The following is a 19,765-nucleotide window of genomic DNA, read 5'->3' on the forward strand; positions in this document are numbered from 1 at the left end:
TTTGTATGCACTCTGCCTGATGAAGGTCTAAGGACCGAAAGCTTGCAAGTCAAGTAAAGCTTCTTTGCACAAAAATAGACCTGAAGTGTGCAGATTGTCTTCTTTTTATACAGAAATATAAATGAATAACATTTAGGCCTACTGTTGCATTTACATGTTGCAGCAATTTTCGATAAAACGGAATAACATGGCATATACTTTAATATAGGCTACTGTATACCAACCATAGCTGTATGAGTACCTCATATTCTGTACTTTTGTATATACCACACACATGTGCAGAACAGAGAGGTAATCTCTCAGAAAACCACCCACACTTTCATTTTGGCATTTTTATTTTCTTTTTAATGTATTTGTTAGTGGGCTTTAAGATACAGTACATTTATTAAATATTGAACCCTTTAGTACATTACACTCAGTATTTCTGGCCCAGAATCAATAAATATCAAATAAATAAATAGCATTGGCCAAGCCCATACATTAATTTTGTTTACCAACCAATGGTACAGTACATAGAAGTTCTGTGTGATGGCAACTCCTTTTTCGATTGAAAGTATTGGACCGCTGCACACACCTCACAGCATGCTAACATGAACAACAAAAGAGCCTCAAATCCAATGTAAATTCAACACTGCTTTGAGAATATATAGTCTGAATAGATTAGGACCATAATCTCATCATAGTGCTAAATTAACCTGTATTGTTCTTTTGTTGTGTGTGTGTTTTTCAGCCAATAATGATCTTGAGCAGGTGAGGTCTGGGGAAAGGCCAGGAGTAGCTGTTGGGCACGTAACCCTCCACGTTGCACTCAAAGAAGGAGAAGAGGGGGAACCAGACCCGGGCCCTTCGGCTCCGATGAAAGGCCCGTGTGTTGGCCAACGTGTGGTAGTAGAGGAACAGACGAGTGGTCAGGTAGAAGGCCACGAACACATCGATGGAGTAGTGTTCATGACCAGCCAGGATGAAGAAGATCCCAAAGAGGTTTAGCACCCAGGACACAGTGTGGACAAAATACCAGCCTCGTGGAGTGTCTGAAGAATACAGTAGAGTGCACATAAAAATCACATAAAGTACTGGTGTAATTGCCATTATTGTTAATCACAGTGTTGACTGTGTGGCAGAAATAAATTCAAACAAGTGCACTGAAATTCATGTCCATTTTTACTTCCAACTGTGATCTTCAACTCTGCGTGTGTAATGTCTACACTATGGCCTTTCAGGACAAGTTTTATCTGTAGGGTCACTTAGGTTAAAACATCAGATAAAGAATTATTATTCACCATCTCTGTATAACTTGTACCAGGTGCCACTCTGAGTAATGTTCCGATAAGACATACAGGATACACTTAAATGTTAACATCAAGTTGCAAATCATGCCTACATACTTCAGAGAGCAGTGATTTGATATTGTGATTGATGGGGTACTAAAAGCCAATGTGGTACAGTACAGTTAATTTCTGCTTGATTGTAAGAGTTTGTCTCAAAGGTAAAAAAAGAAAGTGTCACAGATGTTGTGTTGCCTGACTTACAGGTGGTAGAGCAGGTTAAGCACCACCTACAGTGAGTCCAATAAGTATTTGATCCCTTGCTAATTTTGTTGGTTTGCCTACTAACAAAGACATGATCAATCAATAAATGTTATGATAATATGTATTATAATATGGAGAGACAGAATATCAAAAAGAAAATCCAGAAATTAACTTAAGAGAATATATATTTATTTATTTCCATTTCATCGAGCAAAATAAGTATTTGATCCCCTGCCAACTGATTACAGTTCCGGGCCCACAGACCAGATGGGCACTTCCGATCAATTTGTCATCTGAATTAAAGACACCTGTACATACTAACATGCATAAAAGACACATTGAATCAGCAGAATCAGTCCATAGTATGAGTGAATTAGTCACACTCCAACCTCACCAGCATGGGAAAGACCAAAGAGCGGTCAAATGATATCAGGGACAAGATTTTAGACCTGAACAAAGATTAAATGGGCTGCAAAGCCACAAGAAAGAGACTGGGTATTAATGACCCAGTTGTTGATGCATTTCTTCCAAAATGTGAGGAATACAAAATGACTATCCATCAGCCTGTCTGGGGTTCTATACAAGATTTGACCTTTTGTAGGGATTTGATAATCATGAGAACAGAAAGAAAGCACCCTAGAGCTGTACGGGATGAACTAGGCAATGATATCAAAGCTACTGGGACCAAAATCACTGAGAAAACTACTGGTAGAACTTAATGTCACAGAGGTTTAAAATCCTGTAGTGCACACATGGTACCTCTACTTCAGAAGGAACCTGTGCAGTCCCACCTGAGGTTTGCCAACAGACATCAGGCTGGTTTAGGATATGATAAGGAGGTGCAGTCAGATGAAACCAAAATCAAGCTGTTTGGCATTAACACAATTCAATGTGTTTTGAGAAAGAGTACTGCTGTCTATGATCCCAAGAACACCCTCCTCACCACCATGCATGAAAGTGGTATCATTGTGGTTTGAGGGTGTTTGTCTGGCCAAGGCACAGGACAACTTCTCATCGTTAACAAATGGATGGAGGGGGACATGTAATGTGCAATCCTGAGTGCAAACGTCCTTCCCTCCACCACTACACTGAAGGGTGGGACATTTTTGGATCTCCCAACATGACAATAATACACAACATACAGTCAAAGCAAGGAAGGAGTGGCTCAATAAGAAGCATATTAAAGTTGTGAAGTGGCCTAGACAGTCTCCAAATATTAAACCTATAGTAATTATATGGAGAGAACTGAACCTCCCATTTGCCAAGCTACAGCCACCAACTATTAATGTTTTAGAGATAATCTACAAAGAAAAGTGGGCAAAAATAATTTCTAATATATGCACAAACATTGTCATCAACTGAAAGAAGCATCTGACCTCAGTGCTAGACAACTAGGGCTTTGCCACAAAGCATTTTATCTTCTTTAGCTAGAGGGGTCAAATACTTATTTGCCTAAATTAAATACAAATAAATTAAAATATATTATTTTAAGTTATTTTCCGGAATTTCTTTTTGATATTCTGTCTCTCCTTGTTTGAATACATATTATCATAAATTTATAGACTGATCATCTCTTTATTAGTGGGCAAACCGGCAAAATCAGCAAGGGATCAAATACATATTGGACTCACTGTATGTTAATGGAAACTTAAATCACTCAAGATATGTATACCATTTGAAAAGTTTCTGACATTGTGTTAGAGTCCATGTATTAACGTTGATTTTATTTCTAAAACATAATTTAGTGAGGATGTTATATTAGGGACTGCCTCAGCAGATAGGCTATAGAATCTTGGGTCGCCAGACCCCAATGTGATGCCATGCACTGCTTTATGGGAAAATAATAACTGCTACTTTCCCACATCATAATATGTTTTGTGGTACCCAACCAAATCAAGTGCTATGGATAATAGTTTAAATATGTTCTACTTACAAGAAAGTGATGAAAAATCTTTTAATTCTTTAAACCTGCATCACCCCCTTTAATACTGTATGTAGTAAGAGGTTGGCAGGCATACAAGGTGACATACAACCTCCAGTTCAGCTATATTCATTTCAAGGCAAACTGAAGGCGCTGTTGCATATCTACTCACACTCTGTAATGAAGAAGTTGAGCATAGTCAGGACCACTGTGTGTCCGCTGAACATGTAGTCACCGCAGGTGTGGACTCCAGTCAGGGTCATTCCAAGGCCAAACCAGATGGTCAAGGCTCGCTCAATTTTGCCCCAAGTGTCAAGATACATCTGTACACAAAACAAAATGTGCAAAATTATGCAAAAAAAAGGATGGCATTTAATGAACGTGTGTGCGTGCATGGCATGCGTGTGTGCGTGCATGCATAGCCGATTCTAGGGTAAGTTGAGGCCTCAAGCAAAAATTCAACAGAATGAACGTCTGCAACAAACAGTGTTCAAACAGTGTGGCTCTGCCATAAGATGATAAAATGGCCAGCTTGTAGTAAGGATCTGTCAAATACTGAGCGTAACAAAAAAATAGAAAATTCCTTCAAGAAGACACCTATGAGTTGAGCTAATGAAATCATGTCTAGCCAACACAAAATAACAGTGTTTTTGAATTAAATCATGCCATCAGTTAATGTAATTAAGTGTCAAGTGACATGCTTTGTATTGCCTATAGTCTTATCTAACTTTAAAAGCATTTATTGGCCCTGTCCCGACTTTTTGAGATTTGTTGCCTGTTTGAAATTTGAAATGGGCACATGCTTTCGTCAAACAATAATTTTGCTTGGCTGATATGTTGTCTTTGCACAATGCTCCATCTTATTATTAACAGACTGACTGTTGTGAAAATGACAGTCAGTAATGGCATTTGGATTTTATTCACAGAATACCAAGTTTACCAACTTTTTTGGGAATGTACATGATGAATGGTGATGACTGGGTGAGCCTTAACGAGCTTAAAGCCCTCTCAAAGATAAGAGAACCTCATTCACACCCTCAATTGTAGAGTCATTTATCAGTTGAAGTGTTTATATCACTTTGAAGCTTTCTTTGTGTTTTATGCCACTGGTCCTCTCAAATGACTGCATCTAAAGTCACACGCTTCACATTATTTAGTTTGCTGAATGTTACCACTTTGCTGACCTTATATGACATTACACAGAAGAAACAGAAACAGACAAACATGAACATGGTAAAATCATGAGTAATAATTGTAATTAAAAAAATCCATAATGTCAAAGGTAATATAGTCAAGTAAAAAAATACATCAAGGCATTGAGAGCTTTAGACACTCTTCCTACAAGTGAATGTGAAGTGTTACCTTCTCTGAGCATTGTAGGTGCGTTCCCGGCACAGAGAGTGAGGTGATGAGCATGGTGACACAGCGCAGGAGAAAGACTGTCCCAGTCAGGGAGAAGAACCGGCGGAATAAAATGGACCTGCAGCACAGACACAAGATCACAGTTTGGACCACAGTTGGACCTACAGCCTGGGTTGGCACTAACAGGGTTAATTGGTACAGTTCAGGCAAGGGCAACGCTTAAAATGTTGGGCCCCATGAAAGATTCATATTTTGGGCCCCCAAAATGACAAATGTTATCAGCATCCTTCCAGGGGCCCTGTCAGTGCTGTCGGGCCCTTAGAATCTGTAACACCTTACCCCCCTCGCAGCACCCATGCAGGCGACAGAGCTTCACACATCCATGTAGGCCTACTGAGCAGGATAAAGGTGGAGGCCCACAATCAGAGAAGACGGCAGGGGGGAACAAAGGGGTCAGTTGTCCCAGGCCCAGGGAGACAGGGTGACCAATTGGGTTCCCAATACAATGCATGTATCGTATTGGAGGCCCTTTCAGATGACTTTGTCCCAGGCCTGGCAAAAGCTGTCAGTGGCCCTGGCCACAATTGTATTAACTGAGTACAGACAAAAGTTCATTTTGTTGCCCCACGTATACAAACATTGCCCATGGTGAAGTGGACAGTTAAGACTCTCCCATCATCACCTCAAATTGAGAATGTCCAAATTATCAAGAAATGCCATGAAACAAAATGTGAAATCTGTAAAAAAAAAAAATAATAATAATAATAAAAAGTACTCTCTTACAACACACATTGATTTTCACTCTCTAACATCTCTAACGTCATACTACTGTAAGTTCTAAAAGCATGTCCTCTGACGCATCATGAGGCATTTCTTCTTTTCCTTCCAACAATTCAAACACCATCAATATTTCAAATGACACGTTAAGATGAGTCATCAGCTAAATTAAATCATTAGTTCAGGTAAATCATTAACGCATTATTGTGACTACATCCTGCACAGATTTTTTGCCTGTGACTGTTACAGCTCTGAACTATGCAAACAAGTCCCACTTCAGAAGTGGCAGTATATAGGCTACACAGCCTGGCCAAAAACAGTCACCACCAAAAGAAAAAGAAAGTCAAACACACTACTATATATTGTTGAACCTCCTTTAGCTTTGATTATGGCACACACATTAGGTGTTGCAGTGTTTCAATAACCTTCTGCAATGTCTGTATTTATTGCTATATATATTTTGTTTTTACCAAGATGTTATTTTCATGATGATGTGAATGCTGGGCAAAGCCTTCAGCACATCCCAAAGATTCTCAGTGGGGTTGAGGTCTGAACTCTGTAGCCAATCCATGAGTAAAAAAGTGCATATGTCTTGTGCTCTCTCATTTATTAAACAACAAAAGAGACACCCTGTGGTCATGTAGAAGTGTCAAATCATGGGCATCAACAACCAGTACAATGTTATAGGTCTAGTAGGTTCAGCTACAGTACATGTAAGTGCTCATAGAATAAGCAGGGCTAATTATTCTGAATATAGGCGTGTTTATATGGACTAGTTTCATTTAAAGAGATTAAATGTGTCCATATAAACACTTTTTTATATATATATAATGTCCATATAAACACAATTTTGAAAATATGGTTCAGTGTCCACCACTGAGTCCAGATCTCAACATTTGGGATATGCTGAAGAAGGCTTTACACACCGTTCAGACCTTACCATCATCAACATAAGATTTAGGTGAAAACTTAATACAAGACTGGAAGGAAATAATAAACACTGCAGAAACGATACAATACAACATCAGATGTGCAGGGTAACCAAAGCTTAACCCATTGATGCCTGATGTTGCATTGCACAACATTGGCCCTGGCGCCTGGAGCTGCATTACGCAACATTCAGGCGCATGTGATTTGAGACAACTTTATTTAAAAATCTCTGTTTGTTTGAGATGAATAAACACAATTTAATGAAAGATGAGGATCTTAGCGTTAGAGCATATTTTTATGTGCTTCAGAAGCTGAGATATTTAGGTTTTTATAGGCTGAGGGCAGCTTTTTTAAAAAAGGGCTCAGGCATTCAGCACCCTTTTTTGCAGGTGCCTTAGGTGTCAATGGGTTAAGGCCGTCCAACAACATATAAGAGTGTGTGACCTTTTGTGGTGGTGACCTTTTTTGGCCACACTGTGTACCAGTATATCATTACAGCTAATGTCAACAAAATATTGACGGTAACATGAAACCAGATCCAACAGTGTTATTATGCATGACAGCCTGTGCTGTTGTGAAAGAAAGATATTCTATTACTCCAGCAGGTTTATACTGAGAGCCCTCAAGGAGTCTTTCAATATTCACAACAGAACACCCGCAACAATGCCTTAGCCAAAGTGGAAATATTCACAAGCCTTGCTCCGATATGTTAATGTATTGTAGGCCTACCTGTGCTTGTGTAAAAGTAGAACCAGTATGAACATGATGCCAAGGGTTAATCCACATACTTCGGCCATGGCAAAAGCCCACGGAATTCTGGGTACACTGTGGAAGATACAGATAGCATGGGAACTTTGGCTCCTGCTGTGTGCCACAATGTTCACAGTACAACCTCTCCCATAGGCCTGGACACACATGGTTGTACACTGTGCATGTTGGACTCATTATGAAGTATGTTCTGGTTTTCACTCAGCAGTCTTAAAGGTGCACTGTGTAATATTTTTAGTAGTTCATTTAAAGAATTCATGCTGCCCATTCATAAATGTTACCTTTTCCACTACATACCACCACCATTACTTTTAAGTATTCATTATGACTTGGAAAACTGAGCTTTTCAGAGGCTAGGCCTACATAAAAAGGGGGATCTTCTCTATGGTCCGCCCTTTTGAATTTACAGAAAAAAAATATTTTTTAAGCTGCAAATCTTACTGTACTTTGGTCATACTAGTAAATATTAATGAATTACATAGGAATAACGAAAATGGAAGGAAAAATATCAAATTTCGCAATAGGCAGCACAGTTTAAATGAGCAGCATAGTTGCCAATGCCATACCTAACTCTGGCCACCATCCTACACAGTGCACCTTTAAAAAAAAAACACATAACACACATAAGTGAACTCAGACACACCAGCATACAGATTTAAGAGGTATCAATGCACAACAGTAGCTCACTTAGTATCTTTCTGAATAGGCTGGGTACCTCACCTGTCCAGGAAGATGTCAGGAAGAGGAGGATATGTGCGCATGTCTGGTACTCGCTCATGAACAATGACCATGACGAAAGCGGTAACTCCACAAACAAACATGGCATAGACAGCACTGAGTGCCGTCTTCCAGTATTCCGGGTCTAACCGTGTGTTCCTCCATTTCCCATTGGCAAACGGGTGCCACTGTTCAGAGCTCCTCTGGAAAGAAGGCTGTAGTCTTGAGTACGCTGTGCCCTCAGAGACATGGCTTTCGTGTCTCCCATTGCACTGCACTGCACTGTATTTGGTTCCCTGCATGTCGTGTTCAATGTGATGTGTGAGGCCTAGTTCATGGACAGTGAGGGGATGTCTGCATTGTAACCTGAATATAAAGACGTTAAAATGTTAAGAAGTTACTTAGCCTTTGCAAACAAAATACTGACAACAACAACACCGTGTAGCAGTCAAAACTATTTCTTTATCCATAATGTTTCAGTGAGTGACATAAATGGTTTTCTTCTGTTATTGTTGTTGTTTTTTTGGTAACTAACATGCAGAGGTGTCAAAAGCAAAAGTAAAATAAAAAAGAATCAGTTTCCTTCCAACACAAGTAACATATCTGAGTAACCAGTCGACCTGTGGACTTGTCTTACAATCAGCTAACTGTATAACATTTGAATCGAGTTTGTGGTGGGTTCTTGTTAATTGTTGTACTTACACCACAAACTTACTTATAACACCTTTGCTAACATGTTATCACACTGTTTTGGTAATCACATCAGCTCACAGTTTTTTTCTACTAATAACAAAATTTGTTTTGTTCTCAGAGCTCAAAATTGTGGATGAATCGTTGGCAATACATTTTTGCACATGCATTAGCTCTACATGCAGCCCTGAACTCCAGTACTTAGGTCATTTCACTGGCTTCCAGTGAGATTTAGAATTGTGTTTAAAACTCTTCTGATAGTTTATAAGTCAATGAATGGCTTAGGCCCGAAGTATATTGTAAATATACTTGAGCAATATTATCCTAAAGATGTCTTAGGTCTTCAGAATCTCCTCCACTGGTTGTGCCTAGGGTCAGGTCTAAACCGGGTGAAATGGCATTTAGTCATTATGCTGCAAAATGCTGGAACCAACTTCCTGTCCAAATTAGAGCTGCCCCAACAGTATCTTGTTTTTTTTTGTTTTTTTTTAAAAACAGCTTTATTCTCATCTGCCTTTGGTGAAATGGTGAATGACATTTATGTATGATAATGTGCTATATAAATAATTTTAATTTGATTGATTGATGGAACTACGTAGGCAAGCCTAATGAAAACGAATGCCTCAAATCACATTCATGGCTCAGAGTCGCCAGGTGTATCATCACACCTTCAACAATTTGTATTTGTATCTGTTTTTAAATCTATATCTTTCATTCAATTTTTTTACTGCTCAATTTGTGGTACCTGGTCATGGCCAGCATAAGGCGCTTGATGTCCCCAAGCACGGTCATCTGCAGCGGAGGAGTGCGCAGGTCGTCCTCCCTCAGGCTCAGCAGGCTCGGCCCGTCCAGGCGGTGTTGGTCACACAGGAGGGGCACGTAGTCAGGGAAGCCCTCTGCTTCCAGCCAGCGGGCCACCTGCTCTACTCCCCAGCTGCCCACATCCCCCTCTGCCTGCTCAGCCATGGCACTGTCAAGAAGACAACAAATCCTGGCTAGGCCTACTGCTTCATACAAATTGCTACCTTTGTTTCTTCATTGACTTCTCATCTGTTCCATCCCCACCCTGTAAACTCCACTTTAAATACAAGCATTGACACATTTAATCCTCCGTTTGATTATGCTTGCAATGGAGGAAGCTGACAGAGTTCTCAATTATTTATCATGCAGTACAGTACACACTAAGCACCCTAACATGATATTCCATCAACCAGTTCAAGTCAAATCAATTCACAGTAGAGAATCAATCACCCCTGTAAAAGTACTTCAAAGAGCTACTCTGCTGCTTTGTGATTCATTCAGTGCTGATACATGAGGGATTCCTTATGCAAAATTGCAGTGAGAATTTGGGATTAAATCAGGTCCTCAAGATAACAATAACCCATTGTCAAAATTGCATTATTCTGTTATTACCCAAATAGCATCCCTGTGTAAGAGCAGGGTACCTAGTGCCACCTGATGGCCTTTATTGGTATTATGTGAAAGCCTAAGTATCTACATGTCGACATACGCCAAATGCAGTGTCACTTCTAAGCATTTGAAGCAGAGGGTATTTTAAAGACACCACAATACTGCCATCAGGTGATGCATTAACTACATGTATATTCACACATGAAGAAGCATATGAGAATGGTAAGTCCAAAGTATGACAAAATATTCAGTGGACGCCCACTCAATTGACGTTCATCACACTGAGATATAGTTGTGGTTTAGGTAGTGCTGTATGACCTCAACAGACCAGGTGATAGATGTTCACCTATTCTATATGTCATCCACGAGTGAATTGGTAGGCCCTACTTTCAAAAAAAACTCACACTTATGGCTACTCACTAGCAACAAAAAAATCATACATAAGTTGCCATGTATTGTGTACATGTGCCGTGACTTACCTTGTGTCTGTGTGCTCATGTGTGGTATGTCCACAACTGCCTGCAGCGCTAGTGAGTGTATCTGGGATGGGCATGTGGACTATTGTAGAGCTGATAGCATCCCCATTCCAAAGTCCTCCCTTTAATCAGTTGGGCTGAGTAAGCAGTGCCTCAGATAAAAGTACGAATTACACAACAGACTCATACACACACTGTACTTGACTGAGAAGCACAGACATGATATTTATTAGATTATAGATTATAGATATTATATTACATACATTATACTATATTACATATTATATTCGTCATGAACTGGCACACACATATATATATCAACCCACAAAGGTTAAGTTGGGTATTGTTGGGTTCAGGTGCAGACCCTATTTTCTACATACACATTGGCCACGTGTACATGATGTTTTTAATTCCGAATTGAATAGTTCTGTTGAGTTTGTGTAAAAGAGGCTAACTAGCAGAGTTGGCGTGGAACGTTAGTAAACCTCCCTCCCAAAGCCTCATACAGTGTCGATGCCGTTAGACTGCGAGACTGGTCTCTTGGTCCAGTGGTATCGTAGGCCCAACTGTGTCTCCCAGACCGTTGTAGTCGATGAGGTCGCACATTCGCACCCCGAGGGAAACGAGCAGGTGCAAGATGACCTCCGTCACATTTGCATTGCACTTTCATTTAGTGTATACATGATTTTTTTCAAAGCAGGATTAAGCTTAAGGCCATGATCACACTGGACGCGGATTTCTGTTTACAATCAGTGTTGCGTGTCCACCTAATTTTTCAGTAGCGATCAGACCGAGCGCCGATCCGCTTTAGCAGTGACCAGGCAACATTGTAACGGCTGAGCTGTCACTCGCAATGTAATCTATGGTGTTATGCTATTTGAGTTCTGTGAAAACATACAAAAAAAGCTTTGAAAACTGATGAACTCTTCTCTTGCTCTCCTGAATTGTGAATCTGATACCAATGTTGATAACAGAAAATCTGGAAATCCGCAGATGACGTGAAGCAGATTTTCCGCCTTGAGTTGAACTTTTTTGTACTCAATCCCCCCGGGGCGGACAGGCAGAAATTCCGCAATCCACAGCAGAGTTGGCGTGGAACGTTGGTAAAACCTCCCTCCGATAGCCTCATGCAGTCTCGTGCCGTTAGGCCGACAGACTAGTCTCTCGGCCCAGCGGTAGGCCTATCGTACTGTGTCTCCCATTGCCGGACCGTTGTAGTTGACGAGATCGCACGTTCGATCCCCGAGGGGGGTAAATAGGTGCAAGATGACCTCCGTCACAGTGGTGCCGTGACCCGAATTGGGAGTGAGGTTTAAGGGGGAGAGTGGAGGCTAACTAGCAGAGTTGGCGTGGAACGTTGGTAAAACCTCCCTCCGACAGCCTCATGCAGTCTCGTACTGTTGGGCCGAGAGACTAGTCTCTTGGCCCAGCGGTATCGTACTGTGTCTCCCATTGCCGGACCGTTGTAGTTGACGAGGTCGCACGTTCAATCCCCGAGGGGGGTGAACAGGTGCAAGATGACCTCCGTCACACTTGCACTGATATTCAGCGCAGAATATGATCATATTTATTAACAAACAATAGAACAAATCGGCATCCTACTGATAAATCCTTGTCCAGTGTAGTTGCGCCCTTATTTGGAATTAAATTGAATTACTTCTGAATTAAATGTAGAGCCCCTATCATGTAAACGAGGCCAGTGTTGGTTATGAATGAAACTGAATCTGATAACCACAATTAATGTGTAAATATAATGACTCAAGTAAAATAAAACTGATGGTTCACAGGCATCAGATTTTTTTTAGTGATTGACCCCAATACACCTCCAAAGTACTTGCCCAATATCGGAGCAGTACAGTATGTTTCCATGGTAACACCTGGTACAGTGACAGTCCTGGGAAAGGAACTGGACTGTAAATGGAAACACAGCATGTCATCACATTTAGCCTACTCAGAAACACACACACACACACACACACACACACACACACACACACACACACACACACACACACACACACACACACACACACACACACACACACACACACACACACACACACACCACTTAGGCCTAAGTGGAACATTAACAGTCAGTCATTAACAGTTTTTAAAAACATTTTTCCAAAAACAAATGCAGTAAAGCACTGAATACGAACCACCAAGAAGGCATGTTAATCTGAATACAAGTTCCTGTTTGCTTATTTATTGTTTAATGCCACTTACTGTATATCCTACTGCACAGCAATAAAAGCAGGGTGCACAACAGTGTTAATTTTGTCAGCTTTTTTTGATTTAGTCGTAGTCTTAGTCACAATGACGAAAATCAATATTAGTCATAGTCATATTTTAGTCCTTGCCTTCCCAATTTAACCTTTGTCTTAGTCTAAATGACGAAAATCAATTTTAGTCTTAGTCAATTTTTAGTCATTTTAGTCATTTTAGTCAACACTGTACATAATAGAACTTCTCCACACACTGCTTCTCTTTTTAACATACGTATATCATTGACTGTACAGAATAAACCTTCTCCGCACACTGCTTCTCTTTTTAACATATATCACACTGTGCAGAATGAAACTTCTTCACACACTGGTTCTCTTTTTCTCTATTTTATTTAACACCAGTGTTAATTTAGTCAGCTTCTTAGTCACAATGACGAAAATCAATTTTAGTCTTAGTCATATTTTAGTCATTGCCTTCCCAATTTAGTCTTAGTCTTAGTCTAAATGACGAAAATCAAAAAAGGGCTTTGACGAAATATTTTAGTCATAGTCATGGTTGACGAAATTAACACTGGTGCACAACAATATGTTATGCGGGGGGGAAACAGGTAGAGGATTGTGCTTTGTGACTAACACCTCGAGAAAAGTGTAATTACTTACACGGATGAAATCTTCCTACCCAAAGTACCAATTTTCACTCAAAATATCCGTGTAATAAATCCATTTGACATTGTCTTGAAATTATAGTGAGCTTTAATATTTGTCTTAACAGTTTGAAAACACACATGAACTGATTAAAAAAGCTACTAATGGAGTAAAAATGACCTAATATCTGCCGGGGATGCATAGTTTTCCAAGTAAGGAACCTTTTTGAATGAATCGCTTCCTGACCACTGCTTCTCCTGGAGACGCGCAGTTAGCGACTTTAATTTTAACTTTATTTTTGAAATGTTTCGTTTAGCTTACATATAAGGAACGTTCATTAAAATGTGAATTAAAAAAAAAAATCACTGTAACTAGTGTTTATAAATCAGCATGGTGCTCTTAAAATAATTGTTCAAGAAGACGCTTTTGCACACCTCTGTAGGTGGGCAGGTGCATAGGATATTATCCCAGTGGGGTTGTCATTCAAGTGTAAAGAAATCCTGCACACTGTCCATTCCACCAACAAACTTTCATACAACATGAAGAAGGTCGGATGACCGAAACAATGTATTAAAGTTTGTGGGTGGAATGGACAGTGTGCGGAATTTCTTTGCTCTTAAAATAATGAATTCATAGACAAAACCTTAGCAGGTGAGCTGAAAAAAAAACAAATTTTCTTCCTCTGGGGCTAAGACCCCCCTGTCTCTCAAACCTAGTGACGGGCCTGGTTGGATGTTTACAGATGGCAAGGACAGACTATGAGTACAGCATTTGATGTAGTTACAATAAAACACAATTTGGTTAAAATTGCATCAAAGTAATACCGACTTTTCTGGGGGAGGACCTCCACTTCCCCCACATGAATAAGGTTTCCTTTTTTTCCTGGAGAGTTGGCAACCCATACCTGTGGCTGGGATGAGATTGCCTGTTGGTTAAATGTAGCTATTGCAAGAGAGTGAGAGATAGAGAGGCAGAGAGAGTACACAAATCATGATGTGTGTAAATATTGAAGTCAACATTGGTGCACTGTGTAGAATGGTGGCCAGAATGGGTACTGCAACTATGCTGCTCATTGAAACTGTGCTGCCTATTGCCAAATTTGATCTTTTCATGAATATTTAGTTTACTAAATAATAAACTAATATTTACCAGTAGGCCTATAACCAAAGCACAGTAAGTTTTTCTGTTTTTTACGTCTATTTCTGATTTCCTGTCCAAAGGCTCTGTGTTCATTTCAAGGAATTCAGTGAGATCAGGCTGTCTGATGCTTATTAGATCATCTTCGGTGCCTGATCCACAGGATGCAAGCCATGTAGTCTACTGCATCTCGCAAACATAGAATGTCAAGTAGGCCTAGTCACCTTATGTAATGCCAGTAGTGAGACCATGCTCTATGGTTTTCTTTAGGTTGAATAAAGGCCTAGAGATGAAGCTACGTCCTACAACTAGCTGATACGGGAGCGTATGTTTCCCGGGTCCTATGTTCCCCAGGTCCTATGTTCCCCTGTCTTTGTATGGGACCGGGGAACATAGGACCTTTTTCCTAAAAAAGGGTTCTATGTTCCCCGCATTGTAAGTTTCCGAGTTTTCCAATTGTGCCCTTCCAAAAACCATCCCTAAACCTAACTTGTCAGTAATACAATGTTTCTGAGTTGTAAATTTGTGCCCTGACCAAAACTATCCCTAAACCTAACCTGTCAGAGGTGCAACAACATGCGCTTTGCCATGCGGCAGCAGTCTACTTGGAACTTTTTTGAAAAAAGGGTCCTAAGTTCCCCGCATTGTATGTATCCGAGTGTTCAAATTGTGCCCTTCCCAAAACCATGCCTAAACCTAACCTGTCAGTAATGCAATGCTTCTGAGTTTAAAATTTGTGCCCTGACCAAAACTATCCCTAAACCTAACCTGTCACAGGTGCAACAACCTGCGCTTTGCCATGTGGCAGCAGTCTACTTGGAAGCAGCGGGGAACATAGAACCCTTTTTTGAAAAAAGGGTCCTATGTTCCCCTGTAGAGATAGATAGATAGATAGGCTAGATAGATTATTTATTTGTCCTTTTGGAAAATTGTTCTGTGCCATTTTCAGTGCATCTGATACAATTACAAAGACATTACAATAAACAAGAACACAATAGACAAACACAACCCCCCCCTCCCCTCCCTCTATAGGACAAAAAAAGACAGGTTGACAAAAAACCCAACATAAACACAGTAAAGTGCAGTATTCAGTACCAAAGTGCAATGTGCTATTCAATCTAAGTTAGAGTTGTCTTATTTAGCATGGATATACTAATAGGTATAAATGATTGGCGGGCTCTGTTTGTTTTAAATGAAGGCATCCTAAACCTCCTACCTGAGGGCAACAACTCATATGCTTGCTGTAAGGGGTGTGAGAGATCCTCACATATGGTATTTGCCTTCTTTACCACCCTTGCTTCAACAGTCAAGGACCCGGGGAACATAGGACCCGGGGAGCATAGGACCCGGGGAACATAGGACCCGGGGAGCATAGGACCCGGGGAACATAGGACCTGGGGAACATAGGGATGACCCCACTGATGCAGTCAACCTTAACTGTCAGCGCCTATCCCCAAAATAAACCCCCCAAAAATGGAGGTACCGGTACAGTTCAAACTGTAGTGTTAAAGCAGAGTTTCATGTTGTTTATGTAGCCGGAACGCTCTGCTGTCCCGGCTACCCTGCGTTGTGTTCCGGTGCCAAAGGGGGAAGAAGGGACCACTGATGCCGTTCTGTTCCTCAGCTGTATTCTTTTATTTTCTTTTTTAACAACAAAAAGAGCACAAAAGGGTTAGGCACCGCATTCACTCCGTCATCGGACCAGCCTTTCCCTGCTCAGCTCAGCGCAGACTCACAAAATTGTAAAACAAAATACAGTACAGTGTAAAACTACTGTATTACAATAAAACTGCATTCAAATGCTCTGTAGGGCCATAACATACATAGTGTAACAACACAGGCTGAATGATCCATTACAAAACTCAGTAGAGTAACAGGAAATTACTTCATAATAATAATCAAATGCATTCAGAGAAATACAGTACAAACATATCAACACACTCATAGCAATTCACTGGCATTGGGAGTACATACCTTTTTAAACAACAAAAAGAGCACAAAAGGGTTAGGCACCGCATTCACGCCGTCATCGGACCAGCCTAACATGAAAAACACACCATACATTCAGGCGCCAAGTCAGAGACAAAAGGCTAGTCAGTGCCTACAACAAGTGGTTAGCTTGATAGCTATTTAGTGCTCTCAAAATACATATTTCAAACGAAACAAAATGCTCATCACAAAGGTTTTTACATGTACATAAGATAATACAACATTTGGAAATGAAAGATGCAACATTGCGACATTGCAACACACGGATTACTTTGCAACATCGGAGCTCCGTGAAAATACGTACCTTTCCCTGCTCAGCTCAGCGCAGACTGAACAGAGAAGAACGTGCAAAACAAAAGACAGGTCGCGCACGCCACTAGAGGGTGCTATAACACAAAAAATGAGCAAATCTCCCAATACCAGCAAGTTCAAAACTAAATACAGAGAAAGGATTTTGGGGAAATAAACACCATCATGAAATGAAAGTTCACACATCTAATGACATGAAAATAACAAGATAAAAGTAAATGTGTAGGCATTATCTTCACTGCTACATTCACCCCTCTTTGATTTCACCAAAATCCTGACTACTAAGAGGACATCCTAATGAAATAACCTAACACAAGTGTACCACGTTCATGTTCTCTCTAATCAAGGTAACCACGGGACCGTATTCCCAATTCACAGCATATATAGCTACTTAAAAGTAAGTTCGAAGTAAACAATAGGTGATCAGACTATTATTCCTTCTAGTAAGTAAGGTGCCCTTCTACACCATACCAAAACCTTGAGATGTAACTCAACATACAAAACGATACACTACAACAGTCCTGTTGCTATTTCCTACTGTTTAAAATAACGAAAGTAGGGACATTGACCTGTCAGACCTCATAAGCTCTCGTGTGAAGGGTTTTTGAGCCATAGACTCAATCAGACGGTTAACTGCCCTAACAACTCTGCCTGTGCGGGTGCGTCTCTCAGGCCCTATGTGTTTTGTGGTGCTCTGACTATCAGTAGCTGAGGTGAGTGAAATGATGTTGGGGGACCCTGTGTTATCTAGGTCAGTAGTGTCAACAGGGTGCGGGTCAGTGTCAGTTGGGCATGAGGGACTGGGCACGTCTCTTGAAGACGGGGGGCTTGTTAACTGATCAGGGGCACCAGGCAGTGACTGTAGCAAGTCATCATCCATCTCCAAGTCAGCATCCTCTTCACCAGCAAGAGAGTTGGCATCGGCCGTCTCCATGATCCATGAGCAGGTACGGTCCTCAGAGGCATCCACCGCCAGGTTGCTCATAGCATCAGAGGACAAGGGGTCGCACTCACTGACCGCATCCGAAGCACCTGCCTCTGACTCTTCACTGTCTGGTTGGACGATGGGCAAGAAGCTGACATCCAGCATCAAGTTACGGTGGACAACTTTAGTCCTCCCGCTCTCATCCGTGACTTGGTAAACATGAGTCTGAGGATTACGCCCGGTAACAGTGTACATGGTAGGTTCCCACTTATCTGCTAGTTTACGTTTCCCTCTTTCAGCTTTGTTAGCTAGCAAGACTCTGTCTCCAATGTTCAGGTGAGTGCCACGGGCCTTTTTGTTGTATCCCTTGGCTTGATGCTGTTGCTGTTTCCTTGTGTGTTGTTGAGCAATGGTGGCAGCTTCATGAAGGTTTGCCACCAGTTTGCCGGCGTAAGTATTGAAGTCTGTAACAACTGGGTCCTTCAGGACTTGTTTGAACACCACATCCACCGGGAGTCTTGGGACTCGACCGTACATCAAATAAAACGGGGCGTAACTAGTCGTTTCATGAACTGTAGCATTGTATGCAAAGGTCAGAGTCTGTATCTGTTGAGCCCAGTGTTGTTTTGCTGCCAGAGGGAGGGCCCGCAACATGCTTCCGAGCGTCCTATTGAACCTTTCGGTTTGCCCGTTTCCCATGGGGTGATATGCAGTTGTGTGTGACTTTGAGACCCCGGCAAGGCTGAGGAGTTCGGAGATGAGTTTGCTTTCAAAATTGGCTCCTTGGTCTGAATGTATTCGTTCTGGAAAGCCGTAGATGCAGAACACATTGTCCCATAGTTTCTTTGCAACTTGCTTTGCAGTTTGATTGACACAGGGGAATGCGTGAGCCAACTTTGTAAAGTGGTCGGTTATGACCAAAACATCCACTGATCTCTGTTTACTGTCCTCAGCACTCCAGAAGTCGATACACACCAACTCCATGGGAGCAGATGTGCGGATGCTCTCTAAGGGTGCTCGGGCTGCTGGTTCAGGTGTCTTTGCAAGGATACATCTTTGGCAGCACTTAACATAGTCTTTGATGTCTCTGTCCATGTGCGGCCAGAAAAAGCGCTGTCTGGCAAGGCGCACTGTTCTGGCTTGCCCCTGGTGCCCAGCGAGATCATGGACACCGGAGAGGGCCGTTGCTTTCAGGCTGGCAGGCAGAACAAGTTGGAACCTCCTCTCACGGGTTGAGGGATCTTTGGTGGCCCGATAGAGGACTCCATCCAGGACTTTCAACTTATGCCACTGCTTGCAAAGTATCTGGGCGGTCGGGGCTAACTTGCTTCTCTCCCGTCTAGGTGGCGGCCGGCCACCCAGAACAAATGGCAAGACGCTCCGAATGACCTGGTCTTCCTCTTGGCTCCGCCGCAGCTCATCAGTGGAGAAAGCCGCTGGTACGTCTTGCTCGGGGAGTGCGGCCTGAGGTAAAGCCTTCAGATACTGCATTGCTCTTAACTGTGCACCACTTTCCCACTCGGTATGAGAGTCACAGGCAGACTTCACTTCAGAGGAGTCGAGACCGCGAGATGGCATGCTTTGGGGATTGCCTAAGGCCACATGGCAAGCCTGAAGACACTGGACCTTGCAGCGGAAAACGTCCTGCACTCCGTCCTCTTTTGTCCCGTCAGCCTCTGCCAACAGACTCTCATAGGGCTCACTGATCAGCCTCTTGCCCACTGATTTTGCAAAGGGATCTCTACTTAGGGCATCTGGCACAACGTTCTGGGGCCCTGGGATATGCTTGAGACTGAATGTGTATGGGGACAGTTTCGCAACCCACCGTTGTTCACAGGCGTCAAGTTTTGGTTTTGTCATTATATAGGTTAAAGGATTATTGTCTGTCCACACCGTAAAAGAGTGCCCCTTCAACCAGTGACTGAATTTTTCGCAAACACTCCATTTAAGTGCTA

At 41.7% G+C, this 19,765-nt stretch overlaps 1 protein-coding gene across 1 annotated transcript; it reads right to left on the reverse strand.

Annotated features, from left to right (window-relative positions):
* Positions 1-343: 343 nt before the first annotated feature.
* LOC134464383 (sphingomyelin synthase-related protein 1-like) lies at positions 344-10,688 on the reverse strand. The gene is made up of 7 exons (XM_063217842.1): positions 10,584-10,688; positions 9,440-9,664; positions 8,008-8,370; positions 7,249-7,344; positions 4,813-4,930; positions 3,623-3,773; positions 344-1,031 (listed from the first exon to the last, which is right to left on the reverse strand). The coding sequence occupies exons 1-7, from the start codon at positions 10,655-10,657 to the stop codon at positions 727-729; spliced, it is 1,332 nt and encodes a 443-aa protein (XP_063073912.1). The 5' UTR covers positions 10,658-10,688; the 3' UTR covers positions 344-726.
* Positions 10,689-19,765: the final 9,077 nt, after the last annotated feature.

The sequence above is a fragment of the Engraulis encrasicolus genome, chromosome 15, assembly GCF_034702125.1.
Source record: "Engraulis encrasicolus isolate BLACKSEA-1 chromosome 15, IST_EnEncr_1.0, whole genome shotgun sequence".
In the NCBI taxonomy this organism is placed as follows: domain Eukaryota; kingdom Metazoa; phylum Chordata; class Actinopteri; order Clupeiformes; family Engraulidae; genus Engraulis; species Engraulis encrasicolus.

Coding starts and splice junctions, on each gene's coding strand:
- LOC134464383 (XM_063217842.1), bottom strand. CDS start 10,657: ATGCCCATCCCAGATACACTCACTAGCGCTGCAGGCAGTTGTGGACAT. Junction 8,371..9,439: donor CTTATGCTGGCCATGACCAG/GTACCACAAATT, acceptor CTTTATATTCAG/GTTACAATGCAGACATCCCC. Junction 1,032..3,622: donor CAACTTCTTCATTACAGAGT/GTGAGTAGATAT, acceptor TGTATTCTTCAG/ACACTCCACGAGGCTGGTAT.